Source organism: Rissa tridactyla, chromosome 2, assembly GCF_028500815.1.
Source record: "Rissa tridactyla isolate bRisTri1 chromosome 2, bRisTri1.patW.cur.20221130, whole genome shotgun sequence".
Classification (NCBI taxonomy): domain Eukaryota; kingdom Metazoa; phylum Chordata; class Aves; order Charadriiformes; family Laridae; genus Rissa; species Rissa tridactyla.
Genome location: NC_071467.1, coordinates 23,311,295 through 23,332,480, shown reverse-complemented (window position 1 = coordinate 23,332,480; position 21,186 = coordinate 23,311,295). Strand labels below are relative to the sequence as shown.

Below are 21,186 nucleotides of genomic sequence, written 5' to 3'. Positions count from 1 at the left end.
AGAAAAGAAACACATTTGCTTAGCACACATGGTGGGTCACAGCACACCTGCCAAGCCTCTGGACAAACGTGGTGGAATGAAGCTGGGGAAGCCCAAGGAAAACCCCTGGGAAAGCAACCCCACAAGGCAAAGCCCTGCACGCCTGCACCCCACTGGCTGTGGACGGTGGTGGCTTTGCCTGGGCGGGTGAAGGAGAAGTGGTGGGTTTGATGGGTCACCCCATGTGGGCGGGACACCCCAGCCACTCAGCATGGGGGCAGAGGTGTCCACCCCAGCAGCTGGAGGGTGCCTACCATCACGGTTGGTGTCCATCTGGCGGAAGATCTTCTCTGTCCTCTTCTCTGGTGTTGACTCATCTTCTGGCATCTTCATTACAGAAGAAACCATCTTATAGATTGCCTGTGTGATATGACAGGAGCAAAGAGCTGGTAAGAAATGTATTATCTTAATGCAGGGGTATGATTATCTGCTGGTGACAGAAATAGGCAGAAAATATCCCAGGAACATCAGCTGGGACCTGCTGTCCGGATGATGAAGGGAGTCGGGTGGCACCAGTGCATGCAGCTGCCCTCTTCAGTGGGATGCTCATTTATGAAATACTGTGTTTCCTTATTTAGTCACGGTCGAACACAATCTGGGTTTGGACCGAGGTTACATTTTTCCTTATTAAAACAGTCTTCAGATGAATTTATCCCTTGTACAGCGTGTTAGGCCCTGGCAGCTCCTGGTGCCTGGGGAAATGGTAGACCACTGAGGTCTTGTCCCACGCTGTGGTGTGCCTCCATGCTTCAGCCACTCAGGCTCCATCCTCACCCCCTGCCTTTGCTTCCCCCATCTCCTTTCTCTCCCCGCTTGGTCAGCATCCTGCCCGCGGGGAGGGCAGTGACTTTCTCCTGGCATTTGCCATGTCTCATGGATAATGAAGACTTGACCAGCAACACAGTGTCCTTTTCCTTGGGGATTGGTGTGTGTACACAGCTAAAAAACCCCATTCACAATTCGTTCCACAGAGAGCAGATGTTCTGGTCCCACACAGCACTGGTGCCACCCATCACTATTCTCTGCACAGATAAATCCATTAGTCACGTGTGGTATTAGCCACCCCTGAAAGAGAGGTAATGTTAATTTTAAAACAAGGATGAGTAGTTGTCTCTGAACTGGTTACCCGAACGTTGCCTGCAAATGTGAGCATGCAGTGCCAGTAAACAAGTATTTTGTGTGCCCAATATCTTTACGGTGCCACACAGCTGGGAGAGCAGTGTCAGCCAGACGGCTGCGGGGTGGTGGCCTCGGGGGACCTTCCCAGCCATTTGGAGAGGCAGCACATCCCCGCCCAAGGCAGCGTTGCCCTGGCCTGACCAGCTTCTTCTGCCTCCCTTTGCGGCTTGTTGGCCTCTGGCTGGCAGGCGCTGCACGGGGCGGTCACTCTGCCCTCCAGCCCTGCTCTGTAGATGCAGATGGCTTTCTTCCACAGATTCAAATTCTTGTTTCCCCCCCAACACAGTGTCTGCAGTGGTCAGTTGATAACTCGGTGCAGATGTGATTGCTTTAGCTATTTGTTCTCTGCTTCCTCCTGTTCTGGGAGGGGGGTCCTTGGCGCAAGCCCAAGATCGCTCACTGGATCTCCCCTCTCCCCTTTTCCCATTCCCGAAGGCACTCTGTCTAGCATGCTCCCATCATCTGGCCCAGGGTCCCCAAGGGACGTGACGGCGCAGATTCACCAGCTGGAGGATGCCGCTAAGCAGCACAGACATTTTACACTCAGACTAGGGAACACCCGCTTCCTCGGCCATCTTGCGGATTTCTTCTCTGTCAGCAGCTCACTTTTCACATCTCCTGGATTTTAAATAACTCAAAGAGTTACACCCTGAGAAAGGCATTTGTGTGTTTAATTAATTATCCATCGCTTATGCTCTGCGCAGTCAAACATCTGCTCCCTCAGTTATGTCACCAACACCGTGGCCGCGGATTTCCTGGTCTGCCGTCCGGTAAGTCTGTAACCCTGGCTATGGACCCGAACAGGGGAACAGAGGAGAACATTTCAGCATGAACAGCTGCTGGCTGAATGGAAAAGGGGTGGGCACCCTTTTAATCATTGTCACCATGATTTGCACTGCAGGAATGCCCAAAGACTCCTGAGATGATTGGGGTGGCAGAGCATTGGGCAGAGCCTCCGTACAGGCAGGGATGCTGTCCACACAACCTGATCCTCTGGTAACCAGGAGAACAGAAGAAGGGATGAACATGCAAGCGCATGAACATACCAATGAGGGAGCCGGGGGAAGGAGGGAATAGAGTAAGAAAAAGAAAAAAGAGAGGGTGGACAGTAAGAATTTACACCTTCCTCATCCTCATCAGCATGCAAGACTTGCGGAGGTCAGAGCAAAGATGAGGCTTATAAATCTGCCAATGTTTAAGCATCTTAAGCTGTCTGGCTTTTGTCTGGGGTAGGAAGAGAGGTGGAGGGGTCGTTCCCTCACTCTGGGTGAGAGGATGGCAAAGCAGAGAATCTGTATTGAAAGTGTGGGAGGAATGCCCCGGACCGGGAGTGCAGGTGTGTTTACTCTGATCAAAGTGGCCATAGTAAGAATATGCAGATTTTTAGCACAAAAAAAAAAAAAAGCACTTCAAGATGACTTCATCCTACAGGGTCCTTTTCACAGAGGCGTGTGAAGGGAATAACAGATGAGATATTCTAGGAAAGCCAGATGGGAATAACATAGTAAGCGTTCCTTTCATGCTGAAAATGGTTACTCTGGACAAATTCTTATGTCCTTACTCAGAAGTTCAGTGGGAAGTTTTCCCAAAGTAAAAGCCAGCGAAAGCTGATTAAGAATCTTGAGACTTGCCCCATATTAATTCAGCGCAGCTACACAGAGCTCTTTATTGCATGTTTGAAAGAGCAAACGTTCAAAGGAAGCTGGTTTCATGCAATAGTTAGGTGGAGCTGGGCTGTACTAACCCTGGGCTGTAACCTGGGACCAAAAGGCTGCTGGGGCTCCACTCCACGTGGAGTACAACTCCTCGGCCCCACACCACTTGGGCTGAAAGCCATCAGTGGCACTCAGCAGGAGAAGGTTTGGAGGTGGTTATCTATCAGCAGCCACCCGAGTCAGGGCAGCCTTCGCAGATCAACTTGTGTCAGGAGGGCTCCTTACAGCTCCCTGGTGCCCCGAACACCACCAAGAAATTGTGCCTCCAGAGCCCTGTGTGCATCACTGGAGCGAGCACAGGCTCCGGCTTCATCTGAACTGGCTGGTTCCCCCCAGAGCTCTCCCCTTTGACTTTACACCTGCCTGTGGATGAGCAGATCAGCGATGTCTGATTTAGGGCAAATTTCACCCCTTTGCCCATTCACACAGGTTTTGGGCGCTGCTGCTGGCTGCCGCTGCTGCACTCGGGCCAGAAACCCTGGTGAGGGATGCACTTTCCTCCTATATTTGGCAAAGTGTCAAAGAGCTCCTTACTGTGAAGGGAGCAATGACAGCACAAATTTTGAGGCAATCCTTTTTACTCTGTTGAAATAAATTTTGACAGCTAAAGATCTCATGAAGTGAATAACCAGCCTGAAAAAATTTCTTTCCTCTCAATCCCATGGGGATTTTTGACACTGTCTTTACTGAGAGCTATATCGGCTTCTGCTTCTTTCCATATCAGCTTCTGTTTCTTCCTGGCTTACAAATGAGCTAGCCCAGCAAGTGAAACCCAAGAGCTCTAGTTGTATTAAAGTGGAGGTGTTATTCTCATCTCTTGGCTCAGTATTCTTAAGATACCTTATTCTTAACATGTCTTATGACTCCACACAGTTAAAAAAATATACCCTTAGAACAAGGTTTCTATGTCTTATTTGAAGTCTTATTTTAAGAGACTCTCACCAAATATGTCCCATTTCAGCAAGGGGAACAAACACAGACCTTCTAGCTGGTTCTCAGCTATTTTTGAGTGGACTGGGCTATTTAGATTATAGGTAAACATATGTGAGATATGAAAAGCATTTCTAGAGCAGGAGAATCTGAGAGGATCTGTGATGGTCTGTCAACAGGGCAGGCTATGAAACATCTTCCCACACTACTTTGCAGATGTGCTGTGCCTGGTAGGTGTAGCAGTATCCCATGGACCTTCTTTCATTAGGCTTTGCAATTGCCAGTTCACCACTGAAGTCCTTCAAGTTATGGAAGCCTCTAAACTGTGCAGCCAGCTCCATGCGGCGGGCTCATGTGTGTTTCTAAGCAGGGCTTTTTGGAGACTTGTCTACAGGACGTTCATGGGCAGGCGCGGTGAATGTGCGATGGACTATGCGTACATGGTTAACAGCACTACGGTAAATAGAGCTTAAGGGAATGCAGGCGCTTTGCCCTCTAGCCCATCACTTTGCAGAGAAAACAGGCTTTAAAAAGCTGTTATGGACCATTCACGTTCATCTCTTTGGCAGCTGGCCAGTTACGAGGGCTCCCGTGGGACATGAGCCATCTTGACCAGTAGCTCTGCTGTTCAAGTTCTGCTGCTGCCAACGCTGTTACCACAAGCACCTTCTTGCAATGTTGACCGAGAGTGCAGTGCCCGCATTGCCTGCAACCCTGTTAGATTAGGCCAGTGCATGAGAAAGGAAATGCGAGTATAACCATCAGCATAACCGTGAAAATCACTATGGAGAAAGGACTTTCACGGCACAAAGAAAAGCAGACTGAAAAAGAAGAAAAGTGTGCCTTGCCCCTGTGTTATTTAAGATACAGTAATCCCACAGTAATAGGGGCAGTATTTTTATATGAAACTAAGACTTTTGGGTTTTTGGAGTTTTTTTGGTCTTTCTTTTAGTGTTCATTTTGACGTATTGTCTCATGCAAAAATCCCGATAAAAACATAATAAATCCTGCTATATCAATATGCAAATGTATGCTAGATAAGGGATTTGTAATAGGTTCCTCTGAGACATATATCAGAGATATTACAGACTTCTGTTTTTCACTATCAGAATGACTGTGACGGCTGAGGGCCCCCAGGAAGACATTTGATACAGAATCCTGTCTTTCCATATTAAAAAATAATCATCTTTCGTAAATGAAAGTGATAGTTGTTAGCTGTTTTTTTATGAGTCTAATCACTCCACATCAAAGGAATCTTTCAACGAAGCAAGAAAATGTGCTCATCTACTTCATTTTCACATATCAGCCGAACACGCTTCCAGAGACTACACACCAAATCCTACTCCACCGGGAGGAGCTAGGGGTGACACATGTTATTCAGGGAGAGCACTGTGACCACAAGAAACCAGAAGAAGAGAACAAGGCGATATCTACAAGCACATTGTCTCATGGGAAGCTCCATCACAGAAAGGGCGGCATTCCTGACTGTAAAACCACCAGTGGTCCACGGTGCGGAAATGACTCTTTCTCAGGCTGATTGGGCTATTTACTTCTATAATCAATTTTTGTGTGGTCCCTCAAAACGTGGGGTGAGAGCAAATGAGAGAAAGCATCACTCAGTGGAGTTCCAGGCGTGATCTGGAAAGAGGTGGGAGCCGAATCTCCCAAGAAGTGGAGGGCTGGAGTGCCAGGCTGAGGGCTGTACGCAGGCCGAGTGCCACTCTGGGTTGGAGGCACAAGTTGGCAGAATGCCGCCCTGCACGGATCCCTAAGCTGCAGTTCCGTTTGACGACAGCATCATGGTTGTAAAGGGCAATGCTAGGATTTGGTACCAGCAGGACTGCGAAGAGGAGGCAGAGCACTTCAGCCTCCAATCGTGCTGGCGAGCAGATCTGGGGTAGCCACTGACATCTTAATTCTATTTGACATGAACACATTTGTGGCATCATTCTCCATGTTTGTAAAACTTCTGGTCAGGGGGGGTCGGTCTGTTCAGCACTGAGGCCTTCCCAGGCTCCTCGACAGCAGCACGGGGTCCCGGGGGCCTCTCCTCCTCCTGAGGAGCAGGCGCTTGCTCGGGTTTGGCTCCTTATGTTTGCGTTGTACTTTGTTAGTTCTTTCGGAACAGTCTTTGTTTTCTCATGAGGAGAAATACAGCTAAGAAAACAATAATTGATAGCCCGTTTACCCTGCCCGGGGGAGAGGAAGATATGTAAGGAACAGAGTATCTTCTAATGCAAATATTCCGTGGGGTTTGTCATGGCACGGAGACAGGGAGGTCTCCGCGTCTGAATGCAATCCTGCTCTTTAACTCAGACAGAGGAACACAAAACAGAATTAGTGAAAGACGACACAACAGCCCTACATTTACCGCTGAGCTTTGTATCTGGTCTTGCTGAAGCACTGGAAGTGCTGGTGTTAGTGACTGTCCGGAGGGCATGAGAAGAGCCCTGGTGGAAAGACAAGGGCACCACGCGTTAGGCTGACTTCATACATGCAGTTTGCCATCACAGCCTGTAATTTGTGTGCATTCCTTTCCCTTGATTTCCAGCACAAATATAAATCTGAATAATACAGCACATAGTTAGCATTTCAAAATTTCCATGGAAAGAAAGGATCTTGATAACAGGCTTTTTTTTTTTTTTTTTTTTTTTTAAACAGTGCTGCATTATACAGGCTCAAGCTGTGTAAATATACCCCCGTATCAAAAATGTTTTAAAGCTTTCAGTAGAGTGATGTGCCTCAAGGGTAAAAACATGTTGGAGGAAGCCAAAGTGAGGTGGGACTGCTACTAACACCACATGAAAATGCATCCAAAGAAGCTGTGTATGGAATCTTTGTCTGCCCAGATAAGGTTTATCTGTACTGGCAACTTAATATGAAGACAGCTAGTATGATACTAAGTATGCAGACCTTGCTGGAATTGAAAAAACCCTAAATTTAAAATACATGAGCTGGTTCCCCATAACAACATGATTTGTTTGTTATTCTGGAGGGAGCCTGCCTTCCTTAAAAGTGCACTACCTGGTTGATCTAAGATACCTAGTTGGTCCAACTGTAATTAATTGACAGTGCTTTCCCAGAAGACAGAATCACATTTATCAGAAGGTTAGTTGCTGTGCTCCTGCCCGACAGAACTCCCAAAGGAGACCTTCCCATGCAGCGTGTTGCTCAGGAAAAACTTGCAATGGGTATCAAGTGCTGTAGTTTGAATTGTGATATGGTCTTTTCCAAATGAAATAACATTTTATCTTCAAGAACCAAGAACATAAACCCCCAAATGCTGCCAGAGTTTTTAATTCAGGGTCTCATTGCAACATAATTTGCTTGGAAGGAGGGAAGCCAAGGGGTGCCTCTGAGCAGCACATACCTGCACGATTTCCAGCATCTCTGACTTACTGATGTAGCCGTTCCCATCGAGGTCATACATGCTGAATGCCCACTTCAGCTTTTGCTCCAGTTTACCTCTTGACGTTACACTCAAGGCTATGATGAATTCTCTGAAATCTATTGTTCCGTCTCCGTTGGCGTCAAAAGTGCGGAATACATGTTCCGCAAACTTAGAAGCGTCCCCATAAGGGAAAAAGTTCCCATATATTTTTTTAAACTCCTCCATAGATAAATGTCCACTTGGACAGTCTCTCAAGAAGCCTTTGTACCACTCCTGGATCTCATGTTCTGTAAAGTCTGTACTTTCTAGCAAATCTTGCATGACTTCAGGGCGTAGTTTGCTGTTTTGCTTTCCCATACTGGTGTCAAAATATTAACTGCAGAGGAAAAACAAACACAAATGAATTATTATTACTATTATTATTATTATTATTATTATTATCACTACTTAAAATCTATTAGCTTGGAGACTGTAGAAGAGCACTGTGCTGGATTGTGAGTTTTCTGATGACACTTCACTCTTAGGAGTCAATTGAAACTTCGGGGCAGTGTGCACTACTACAAGTATACTCTGAAAAAATTAACAAGCCTAATCTATGTGTTAATTACGTTGTCTTTTCACAGTCTGGAGAACTGTAATTATGTTGAATTTACTGCCGTCCTACTTTGCCTTTGAAATCAGGAGATAAGCAATGGACGTTGTGAGATGTAGCTGACCAGTAGCTGCGTCTTGCAGCATGCTCTCCATCCCAGTCACCCAACTGTCTCAAGGACTTGACCTCAATGAGATACATTTTTTCATACCTCTGGTGGAAACCAGGTTGCTACAAAGGGCTGTGTTCACTTGGGCTTGCTCCAAAATGGGATCAAGGCGCATCTGCAGTGTACACTAAAACCAGGAGCTCCAAAGCCCTTCTAGATACATCTTTACAGCCAGAATCAAACAGAGCAACTCAGAATTTGCATCTTGTTTGTCATGGACCAATTCCCATTTTAGTTCAAAATGCAAATGAAATCTGAAAAGATGTTATCAATGGTGGATTCCCCCACCCCAAACTATTACTGTGTTTTTTAATTCTCCTTGTAGTCAGAAATTGGATCTATTACTAAGTAACAGTAATCTGGGTGGTCACAGCTCTTTGCAAAAAACCTCTTTAAAAAAAAAGGAGGAAAAAAAAAAGTACCCTGACAACAAATTGGAAATTCATTTCCCTTAAATTAACCATTAAGAAATATCATTGGATACAGCTTCTTAAGGTTAATAAGGTTAAATCTTAATAAGGTTAAATCACCTTAATTATATTTTATTTAAGGCAAGTTTCTACATATCGCATTATGCAGCAGATTCACTAATGACTGATGCCCTTTGGGTTTTAAGTTTTGGAGCCTGACTGTGTTGGCTCCAAAAGGAAACATCATCAGTTTTACTGGAAGCTTAGCATTATACCTTGAATTGTGGGAAGCTGTTCTCTATCGACAGAAACCTGCCTGAGAATTTGCCACATGAATGACAGTCACAACGAAAATCTGATGTACGGATAACTTAAGTAGAATTGCAAAATAATTCATATAGAACTCCTACACTGTTGTCAGAATGGAGTCTCTGGGCCAGAGAGATGTATTTATGAACGATGTCTGGAGTGGCTAATGAGCATTCAATAAAATGTCCTTTCCAGACCAAGATAATACTTTTTAAAAACGAAGAATAATACAGCGTCATTACATGTCAGAAGCAGCTAGTGAGAAATGTACCACCATTTGAAGCTAATTTACTGTCTCTTCTATTTTGCACTGGGAAGAAGAAATTAAGGCTCCCCCGGGTTGATGCTAATTGTTTCCTGTGGTGGGAAGTCCCCTTCTCCCCAAGGTGAATTTGAACTCCCCAAGGCAGCTAGAGACTGACTCCTTAATCTCCTGTGTTCTTGGACAAGAATGACCAAAAAGCTTTATTTCTCAAGGATAAAGTGGTGGTGGGATGCATCCTAGATCTTGCTGTGTCTCCACAGGATCCACTGACGTCTGTCTGGTAACTAGATGCCTAGTCTAAACTCATTGCCTACACAGCTGATGGAGAACAGGCTCCCCTGTTCACAGAGAGGGCTGAAAGGGGGTGAGGAGTCCTGCCCGATGGGAGCCTCTTCATCTCCTGACTATTTCAGGCACCTGGGTGACTACCTTGATCCAAATGATGTCTTTTCTTCCAAAGTGCCTCCAAAACAGTTGGAAAGCGGAAGACACCCCATCAAGGGTAATTTTTTCTATTGACTTTCCTCCTTTCCTCCTGATCTAAACATACTGTGCAGTTTTTAAGTAATCCAAGCTCTTAATATCCTGAAAGTTGGAAAAAAAGTCCCTGTTTTGTAGGCCTGGTCCAACAGCTGCCGAGGCAGCTGAAGGTTGCATTGCCTTCAGTGGGTGTTGGATGGGGTCCATAATAAACAACCCGGGAATTAGCTGAGTGAACGGATTACATTAGGGCAGCCAGACGGGTTTATGTCAGGCAAAACAACACGAGCAGGGTCTGACAGCAGGATGGAAAAGCAACTGGACAAATGAAGTGGCCAGGCTTAGTTTAGAGCGGCACTAGTTTAATGAAAAACAAACCAGTAAAATCCCCAGAGTAGGTAGCAGCTACCCACGCCCACAGTTAGGGGCTGAACACTTCTCAGACCATTAGAGTAGAAAGGGAAGATCTCTGACTAATGTGCAAGCCAGCTGCGATAGGAGTGAGCTGGCATTAGCGATATAATCCCTTGCTGCTCTTTAATATCTCAAACATTTGAAAACGCAAAACTTGGCTTGTACAATTCCAGTCCAGGGTCTTTTGGAAAATAGAATAGTGAGGTAACATGCAGGCAGTGGCCTTCAAGCCGACAAGAACCTGATTCAGTACAAAAAATGATGCCTTTATAGCTGCACACAGCTGCAGGTGCAATATATTTTTACCAAATAATAAAAAATACAGAATAGCAGGATGCACTGCATTGCATTGGTAGGAGCAAAACATCACAATGAGAAAAATCTGTGTTCTCCAGGCACAGAAGGAGAACTAACCATATGTGACTTGCAGCAAGGGGTTGAAATTCAGAGCCGCTGTGATGCCAGGCAACGCAGTCAAAACCAGTAGGATTATTTCTGAGTCCACTTGTGATGAATTTGTATCATGTTCTTTGCCCTCCAGATTGTTCCTTATTAATAGGTGGTGTTCTAGGAACCGTAACGATGGGATTTATTGTGCCCATTCTATCAACAACACATCAAAATGCTTTTGCAGTCCAAGTACAGAAAATCCTTGAAGACACTTGAAGATCCTTATAATCACTTCATACTCTGCTGTCCGCCTCTTCAGGATAGATTAGATTATGGGCAGAGTACAGTGAGCTAAGAGACTGTCAGCTAACAATGACAGCAATAGACGCACAGAATGAAATAAAACTGGATCTGATTTTCGGCATTTTTTCACACTTTATGACCTCTGTAGATGTTTCAAATTCATAATAAATGATAAAATGCTAAAAATACAGCAAGTAAATATTGGACAGCAGTCACAGTGGCAAAGTAAAGTGTTGGTCATACTGAGAAATGGATGTTGTAGTTACACAAAACAAAGAAAATTTAAGTGTTTAATGATTATGTTGAATTGCATTTCTACAATCTTTTCCTCCGATAAAGTGATGTTAGACATAATATATATGAATGACTTCCTATATGGGACAACGTGACACACAAAAATACTAAGGTCTTAATTCTGAAGGCAATATTGTATGGTAAAAGAATAAATGAAAGGTTGATGATACCATTTCAGCCAACAACTGCAGAAGATCAGAAAGAAAAGCATCACTGCTGTGTGGTTGCTATGGAAAGAATCTCTGTTCACTGATTATTGTAGGAAATGTCATAGGCACTGCTCCATAAAGTAAATACCTAGGTCTAGGTGTGGAGTTTTTAAGACGAGACTGAAGACAGAGCTTTTTGACAGACAACAGGCTGTGACAATTCAGCATCTAAGAGAATAAATAAGCAAAGTAGTGACTGACGCCACACCAACTGACTTTCCCTGCAGTGCAGTATATTGTGTGCAGACAGGACATCGATGCTGTTATAGACTTCTCCTCAAAGAGGAGAACTGGCTGGACAGAAAGGCAATGAACACTTACTCCACCGCCTGTCTCTTGTCAGCAGTTTGCTGCTGCTCACATGCAGTTGTTACCTTGATCTGAAACCTCAGGGTAGGGCAAATATATTGCCCACTTAGGCAATGGCCTCGCAGGAGCTGGGAAGCTGCAGCAGCCAAGAGAATGCAGGTAATTCATCGCCGTGTGAATGCAATGCAAGCATCTAAACACATTTCCTTAGAATAAGTCAATTTTTTTTTTGTTTGCTACAATAAGCAAGTGCTAGCAGCACATTTCTAACAATGCTGTTGCTCTTCAGACTTCACAACCATCTTATAAAGACAACCCTTTTTTTTTCTTTTTTGGTTGAGCTCAGTCTGCTGAAGACACTAGACATCTTAATTTTGATATAGGCTTAAACCTGGAGGAAAGGCCACTGCTGAGAAAAAAGTAGAAAGGACACTTGTCCAGGGGAAAGTGTTGCTCTAAAAATGGAGAATTTAGAATATTAGGTATGTTGTAGCTAACAGGGTACAAAGCACCTGAAAGGTGTCAAGAATCAGTTTGGAGGCAAATCCTGTCTGATATATTTCCAGGGGGGTTAGCAAGCCAAATCACACCACAGGTGTGGCTACAGAGATCAACTGTGTAAAAACGAAGGCAGAAAACTTTTCAGAAAGAAGCAGTGAAAGCTCCGTTTTGTGACTTCAGCACTATTCCGCAAGTTAAAATTAGAAAGTGCTAGATAAAAATACCATGAGCTTTAGGGAAAAATCACTCAGTGGCAGAAACATAATGCTGGACAATGCAGGAAGCCTTTTACACAGCCCGTTTATACAGTCCTAAAGCCACAGGGTGCATGCAGAGGTAATTCTGGGACATGAATGGAGAAAGTTTTGGTAACACACCCCTAAACTGAGCAGGACACTTCTCCAGCATAGTTGAGAGACAGCTGGATGATGGATGTACCAGTACCGGCTTACTTGACTAATAATATGGCTCTGGAATATTAGAGAAAACAGGGATAAGCCACCTCATTATTGTTCGTCTTCAAAAACTGCTGTTTCTTGGTTTCTTACACACATGGTCTGACCTGTTTCCAAGAAATAATCCACTTACGGGGGCAATGCTGTCTTTCATATTTCTAACCCATAATTCAGGAATTTCCCTAAGAATAGCAACCATGGGATTTCAATCTTTGATGAGCAGCTGAAGAAGTTCCTGACAACTGCTGGAATGAGTCAAAGACTGAGCAGGACAACAGCAGCACTCTGAACCAGCGCTGCTCCCTGGCAGTCTCAGGAAGCAGCGCTGCAGGATGAGTCAGTCCCCTGGGGCAATGCCTCATGGCTTGTCTGTGGTAGGAGGGCTTTCTGCAGCCCCTGTGGTTCTCCACTCACCACCACTGCTGTCGTTTTTCCTCCAGAGTAGCTGCTGATCATCACAAAAACCTGGACGTGCGACAAGTGGACTCGTATACACCATCTATCTCTCAAGCTGTCTACACATCTGGATTTGGCAAGGATCTCACCTTCTTTCATGTCCTACCCACCAATAGTCACCAGCTGTCACTGCACACCAGCCTCCACAGTACAGTGCATAGGGCTCCCACAAGCTAAATTCTCCTGCCATCACTTTCCGCCCTCCTTCCAGTTACGTTTCTGCCTGTCACTGGGCAACTCCGCTCTGTCACAAGCTCAAAAAAGGTGTGCTGCTCTGTTCTGGTCACCAAACCTCTGGTTGACCAAACCTTGCAGCATGGCATCCCCTTACCCTGTGATAAGAGGGGGATTCAGGGGGAGACTACAGCGCATCTCAGAGCATGGGACTTGGCTAGGCTTGTGTCCCCAGTGCTTCCAGGCCAAAATTTTGCCATGTTCTCAACACTCTTCACAGTAAAAGCTATTGCTTCTCTTTACCAGCTACTGTAGAATCATAGAATGGCCTAGGTTGGAAGGGACCTTTCAGATCATCTAGTCCAACCATCAACCTAACTCTGACAAAAACCATCATTAACCGTATCTCTAAGCAGTATGTCTACCCGTCTTTTAAATACCTCCAGGGATGGTGCCTCAACCACTTCCCTGGGCAGCCTGTTCCAATGCTTTATAACACTTTCAGTGTAAAAATTGCTTGGTAAAGCTTCAGATACCAAAAGCCAGTTCACCAATTACAGCAGTTCACCAATTAGAACATGTGGCAGTCTCTGCAAATTCTGCTGTCATTTGTGATCCAATGTACACACCTTTCCAGATGCATCTCTGATTCCTCTTTGTCTGCACCCTTGCAGAATGGAGGAAGGTATGTGCATTTACAAAAGTCAAGGCCTTGATGAACACTTTCTGGTATAAAAGCCAAGTTTCCTTCATAAGGTCAGTTATTCCTTCAGGCTGTAATAGGGCTAACTGCCGTACCAGCTATGTAATGAAATGGTTCAAAGCAGCAGCTATCTGAAATGGCACATTTTCTTCCCATCTGTGTATACTGTTTCCCTGTGGCTGGAACACCAGTGCTGCCATGCCCTGATCATGAATGAAAACCTGACAGTAAATGTGGGTGGCACACTGTTTTTCACCTTGTAGCTCTCCAGTGGGACTGAGGAATGTGTGTTTGGTGACCTCTGCGGTGCCCCAGCCCAGGGAAACCCCGTAATCGCCCACCGAGCTCACGACGAGCAGGTCGGGCAGAGTGCCCTCCTTTTGCGCTGCTCTCATTTTGCTCTTCTGATGCTCACAACCTCAGAGCCACCTCCAGCGCTGCTCTCCACCTTCCAGTTGGAAATTTCAGTGTCAGCGCAGGATCCCACTCGTGGGACATAGCGCTTTTTGTTAGAGCAGCAGCAGTGCTGGAAAGAATAACTACCTGGTTAGGAGATTTTTCTTCTTGGTTCTACAGAAAACTACCCCACAGGTTCTTGGAAGCAGCCACTTTTTTTCCTTCTGGCCATTTCTGGTTTGTTTTCACATGTTCATTTGAGAAACCAGTGTGGCAATGCTTGCCAAGAAAGGCTTTTGTTTAATTTTTTTAGAAAGAGCATATCGGAACATATTTTTGAAAGAAAACCAAACTTATTAAAAATCACAAAGGGACTTAGGAAAGAAACAAATACATGCAGAGTAAAATTCTGAACCTTGCCATCCTCAATTTTTCTGCTTATATTGGCAAACAGCAAAAAAATGGATAAAATTCATGAGCAAGACTCATTAAAAAAATCTGACACTCTCTTATGAATATTCACAAGGAACAGCAGTAAACAGATTTGCAGTGCAGTGTAACAAGTATCCAAGGCCTGAAACACATACCACAGAGTAAAACTTCTGGCTAAAACTGTAGCAGACATTGAAGAACAGGAAGGAAGAATAATGCAGAAATGAAGAAGAAAAAAGACGAGGAAAAGGTGTGGATGGGATCATCATTCAGTATTTATGCTTTATTTGTCAATAGAAGGGATAGGGGACACATGTGCTGCCCAGTTACCCATTGGTATTTCATAACCTGTTTGTCACACTCAAGTTCACTCATTTTGTATTAGGCCCCGAGTCTGATTCCAGGATTCTGATGTTTTCACTGCTGCAAGCTACCATTTTGTGTCATCTTGCTGCTCCTCCAGCCCCCTTACTGGGGATCTTTCCCCTATGAAAGGTGCCCCTAATTGCTCCTTTGACAGTACTTGTTCCGTGCTTTCCTGATACAGCCCCCAAGAGAAACTCACAACAAGAAATAAAAGTAAAACCTTTATAGCACTGTGCTTTACTTGAGGTGGGCAGTCCAAGCCGGAGCAGCTGCACAGAGTTCATGTGTTTCAAACTTGGAGACACTTACGGCTATCGAACATCAAAAGCCCAGGCTCTTATCCCTTCAGATTTACCCTGGCAGAGAAATGCTACAGCTGCTCCATGTTGTCTCCCGTTTCTCTTTATCGCAATTCCTTTGTGCATTTTAGCAATGAGGGCTGGCGTGGGGGTGGAGGAGGGGGAAGCGGCAGAAAGGCAGTGCCCCTGTCTATAAATGCTACTGTTTTACTGCCAGGGTCCTCTGCATCGGTGGGTTAGCTAGATAACAGCCTAGTCCTTATCACGTTACTCTCAGCAATGTCCACAGTCTTGGCTGGAATTGTTTTTAGACCAGTAAGACGATGTTTCGGCCTCAAGCAGCAATAAGGATGGTGCCCTCACCCCCCCACCCCCACCTCTGCCTCAGCTTCAGCATCACTGGAGCTTCCAGCGAAGGTCTCTGTTCCCAAAGAGTTTCCTGTAAGGTTGAGTGTGTGGTACGGGATAAATGACTAGGCGTGAGTATTTCTAATATTGGGAGCTGGGAGAAAAGAGTACGTTACATGGGTTTGTAGAGCACGGCATATCGTGCAGTGACTCCTCTCGCATTTGCAGTCGGTCGTTCTTTCCATCATAAAGCCTTGCATTTAGGACTCAGAGCTTGTCTGTGAAACAGGTCTTAATTGAAACCCGGTGTACATGTATCCATCAAAGAGAAGTTTCTCTGTATTTGCTTTTATAATGGATTCTGTTCGCTCCATCTCCACCCACCAGATTTTGATTGCGTAGGGACATTACCAGGTATGTTCTTAAGCTGCCGGTGATTGCTGCTACATTGGGAGAACAGCCGTTACATGGGGGAGGTGGAGGTCTCTCACCTTAGCACAAAATCTCTGCCATTTCAGACAGAGTGCACATAAGCATCTTCAGGAAGGTTTTCTGCTCAATTAAGGTATAACCTCCGCCTCCACGAAGGGGCAGACAGGCAGTGAAGATGGCCAGAAAAGGGACTACTAGAGCTGCACATAAAGCAATGGATGTTCCCGAATCCTCCAGTGACCCCCCCAAGGTGTAAGTGGGTGTAAACGGGGGCCCTGTGCTCCCCTGTGCACGCAGAGGGGAGTCTGGACCTCCAGCCTTGCTCAGCGCCCTGGGCTTTGTCCCAAGTGCTTTGGGAGGCGATGCAGAAGACCACCACCCTACCAGCAGGGGGAAAAATAATGCTGTTGGTCAGTCATTCCCCAGGGCTGACCAGCAAAGGCTTCACCCACCCAGAGCAGCTTGAAAGTAACATTTTCCCTGCTTAGTGAGAAAAAAGGAAATAAAAAAGAAAACAGAAACCAGACAAGAGGGGGAAAACTCACACAGATTTGGTTAAGCCCTCTTCCCGGACTCCCAAAGCGTCTCACTATTTCATTTCTTCCTCATTCTTTAAGAACTCACACCATTAAAAGACATGCCAATATTCACGTGCTTTTTGGTTCATAGTCCTTCATTTATGAAGAGATGAGGAGCAACAGTTTACCATAAGCTTTGTAAGAAAAAAACAGTGATTTATTCATTAATCCTAGGTAGAACCATCTAAGGTTTTTAAAATAACTAACTCTTTGTCTTGGCAGGCTTCAGATGACTCTTTTGGGAATTAGATATATATTTATATGTTTGATTTCTCCAGACTTTATGGAAATAGTATTTTTGTAAAAGTATGTTTGCCTTTGCCTAATTTTGTGTGATAAAGGGCAAGAGAGACTTTGCTAACACAGTACAGCCTCGGGAGGCTGCTTTTCCAGATTTTACTGCATTCAACTGTTTCACTAAGCACAGGACATTTGCAGTATTTTATAAACACGAGTGTTAAGCTAACAGCAGGGGAGCTGGCAAAATCTCTCAGACCATTCCAGCTGGAGGTGACTTTATCTAGCGGTATCCTTTCAAAAGGAGACCATATATCAAGATCGGAATGATGGACATTTTCTGCAGTTATTGTGTCTCCTATTCTCAGGAGCCTAAAGTTTCTTTGTTTAACAACCACTTTCTGTACACATTTCCTAAAACGCTCAAGGTCACATTTTTCAAGTGCTCAGCACCCACAATCAAACTCGGGCTTCTCAAAAGAAACATGTCTTCTGTTTGGGCACCCGTGTAATAGGCATCTTCTCAAAAAGCATCTGTACCCAGTAAACTGAGATGTCCCAGAAAATCACACCACTTACTTTGGTACCTAACGAGGGCCTGAGCACTGTAGAAAAGCCAGCCTTCCTACATGTCTGCGTCACTGCAATTTGTCTTTATCCTGATACTCATAACTCCGTCTACATCAAACGCGGTTCGTTCCCCTCCCTTCTGAAGTGCTTCTCTCCTTTGTGTAAGGCACTCACCGGTGGTAACATAATCTTCCCCAACGCACCCAAGCGCACCAGTCATCAAACTCATCTAGCAGCAACTTTATCGGGTTTCTAATCTGTCCTACATCTTGTTTCGTCCTTTTATGTAACCATATATGCAATACCTTGGTGGAAGGTAGTGGAAACTAAAGCAGAAAGCTACTGTTGCACAAAGTAACGAGAGAAGCTGATGTGAATTCATGATCTCGATTTTTTTATCTTTGTAAATAAATAGCATGTGACTCCCAAAGAGTGACATTTGTGCTTACTCTACCCTTAAAAAAACTGTTAACAGATGGTGTCCTATCCCACAGCAGAGACTTGGTGTTGACAGATAAAATGAAAGCATGACATTGGAAAAAAAAAACCGGAGCCATTAACTGGCAAACTAGGTATTTTTAAAGATGTTCTTACGGTGAGGAAAAGAATGATGGTGGAGGTTCCTACCTGGAGGGTAACTGTGTGAGTTTTTGTTCCATATTGAAGGAATTTAGTGGAACTTTCTCTGGGAAAGTAAGAAACAGGAGAGTGGGAGTGGGAGGTTCTGGCAGCCAGGACCAGAATCTTGCTAAGGAGATGGAAACAAGATGCACTAAGATAACGTCAGAGTTTACAAGTTCATAAATATGAAGGTCCACAGCACGGGTGATTTGTCCAGCACCTACCACTGTCAAATGTGCCTGAACACAAGGGACCTCATGAAAGAGGAGATATCGATGACTAAAGGAATTTTGTGGGAGTTATAGGATTTTCTTTAAAGTGCTTTCTAAAGAAGTTTCTAAATGGCAGGTAAAACGTTAGTTTTCTCTTTGTGCATGTCTTATTTCTCAGAATTTTTACATCCTTGAACTTGCAAGATGAGTCTGGCCCTGGAAGAACAGCACTGGGTGAATGTTTTTTCAGTAGAACCCATTTCCATCAGGTAACGCAGCTTAGCTGAAATCAAAATGTTTTGTGGAAATGTGTCACATTCAGGAAAATAAATTCTGGGAAAATGTCAGAATTGATCATTTCAACTTTATATTTTCCTTTTAATAAAGCAAAAAGTTTCATTCTGACTTTCTCGAATTTTGTTTTGGCGTTTATATTGGAAGTTAATTTTAGCATTACAATGGTTTTGACATTATTGAGAAAACAATTCATTACCAATGAAGTGAAATAACTCGGTGTTTCCAGATCATTTTTAACTTCCATCCCACCAGGAAATTCTGATGTTTTGTTCCAATTTGCAGTGAAAATAAATATAAATGTCAAAATTTCCTTTGGAATGGGATTTTCAGATTCTAACCAGCTCTAATCAACAACAAAGCCATCTGCTTTGTATTAATGACTTAGGGCAGTGTGTAATGCTGCAGAACAGGGTGATATTCTACTGTTCAGCATTGCTCAGGGAAGTCAATGACATATGGCAAGTTTCTTGCTCCTGGTTGTCTAGGGAAGTTTGAGCTAGCCACTTCTATCTTATTCTTCATGCTGTCTTGCCAAATTCACGGAATTCATCATTCAAACCCAAGATTTTCCTGCGAATGTATGAGAAAACATCCTCCCAGTGACATATGGCACTGCCTACGGCCCCTACATCTGAAGGGAACTCGTAATTCCCAAATCACAGTGCAGAAAACTACTTTCATTTTACAAAGGTTTTAAATTGACAATTTAAATAAGATATTTGTTCCATGATAAATGCCTATTTTTGGACATTAATAGGAAGATAAATCTATTTGTTTTCAAAGGATAACTTCATCCAGATAAGTCACCATTTGAATTCTATTTGAGAAGTCGTATTGACATGAAGGACTTTAGCACCAACAAAATAAAATAACATTTTAATTCTGGTTTAACACAATGTGTTTGTTACTTTTCCTGAAAACTCTTCTCTGCCTTCACAGATATATTCTCCATGCTGCAGATAAGGTACAGGAAAACCCCATAATTGCCCCCTTGCTGGTCCAGCAACCCAGCCTGCTTGCTATGGACCCCAGTTCAAGCACTTTCTGTGCCCTCTGCAAAGCTGCCTCTAGATAAGACTGCAGTTACCTTTGGTGGCGACGGTATCTCCTCTTTTTCCTAACAATTTGATGATTACTCAAGCCACCTCAGGGTACCTGTTTTTCCCCACTCTATGTGGGCAGCTGAGCTGGGAGATCTGGATCTCAGGGTGTACAACAGGCATTTAATGTGGGTATATTGATCTCTGTTCCTTCTGAGTGCCGTTTGTGTTCTAACCTGATGGGAAACTCAGCCTGGGTATCTGGAAGGTTACTGGAAGAAGATTTTGATTTGTATTCATTTTGGAAGTCAGAATGACATCCAGTCCTGACAGCCCGCTGTGAAAAACACAGACCCATGTCTTACCCGACTGCTATTTCATGCATAACACAGTGTGCTGCCTGATTTTAGAAATTACTCAACAGGAATGAATTTGGGAGTTTGAACAACATGGTAAAGGTCGGTAAGCAAACTCCCTTAAGAGGCATAGAAAAACATTTTACAAATGAAGTGCAAAAATAATTTGCTGTGCTTTTCTGTCCATGTCTCGCACACATATAAACAAATGCTTGTATAATCTTTGTGTTTTTACTGTTACTTGTTATCAATAAGCAAAAACCCTTGCAGTTCTCAATATTAAGTGTAGGTAGTAGCCACTTATATAAACAATACTGTCTTACAAAGTAACCTTTGTAATGGCATATATCATACAGTCATAATACGGATTGTAGTAAAAAAAAATAAATTGTTTGCAAGAAGTCAACAAAAATTATTTATACCTTCATAGCATCACACAAACTGCACTGAGGAATAAAAACTGTATAAAAACTGTGACTGAATCTAGACTGAAAAATCTGAATTATCTCTGAAAACTTTTCTGCAACCAGTGAAAATTTTCCATAAATTCAACTAAGATGAGCTCCTCCGCAAATGAATGCGTTAACAGCATTTCTGCCTTCACTATTAACATCCTGCGAGAAAGTAAACAAAGTTCATCAGATAACTGTTTTCAGACAAACGAACTATTTTTTTCTCCTGTGAACAACAAACAAATTGTACTATTGTTGCAGAAAAGTAGAAGTGGCAGAATCAGAAAACTTCTTTCCAAAGCTTAACTTTAAGAAAACCAGATTTTATCCAACATGGATGGAATCTTATCACCACTTCCTAGTGACTGTAAACAAATAGAAATGCTGATCCTATTACATTTTCAGGATGATTTACTTTTGCCTCTTTGCTGTTCTCAAGATGTCAACTTCTCTGAGATTTCTTGTATGTGACTTTTAGTGCCTCTCCCTGTTTTCCACTTCCTAGGACTTTTATATATCGTGTTATTGTACAAAACTTTGTTCTTTCTTTGGTGTTTTATTTCTCTTTTTCCCTTATCTCTTATTTTTTACTACTATTTTTCAGCTCCTAGAACATACACCATCTTTCTTACTTTTCTATTATCTTTCAATTATCTGAAAAAGTCCATGCCATATAATTTCTCTAAAATTTTTCTCTAATCACTCTGTATTTCTGTTCCTACTATTAGCGTTTCCAAGTATTGGTGTTTCCCACACCATACACTCTGTCAAAACAGTCTCCTAACAAAGAAATATATTAGGACCAAAGCAGCAGGGCTTGGAAACTTTGGAAGGAGACCATCTATGGCTTAATCTCTGTGTCT

The 21,186-nt window shown here is 43.7% G+C and overlaps 1 protein-coding gene across 3 annotated transcripts in view; it reads right to left on the bottom strand.

Moving 5' to 3' along the window:
• NCALD (neurocalcin delta) overlaps positions 1-21,186 on the bottom strand; it is a 60,333-nt gene that overhangs the window by 9,731 nt on the left and 29,416 nt on the right. For all 3 annotated transcript variants that reach the window (XM_054192584.1, XM_054192585.1, XM_054192583.1), the window contains exons 2-3: positions 7,234-7,630; positions 294-399 (exon numbers count right to left, since the gene is read on the bottom strand). In XM_054192584.1, the coding sequence (XP_054048559.1) occupies positions 294-399; positions 7,234-7,611 (484 nt within the window). In that variant the 5' untranslated portion in view covers positions 7,612-7,630. The remainder of the gene's footprint in view (positions 1-293; positions 400-7,233; positions 7,631-21,186) is intronic.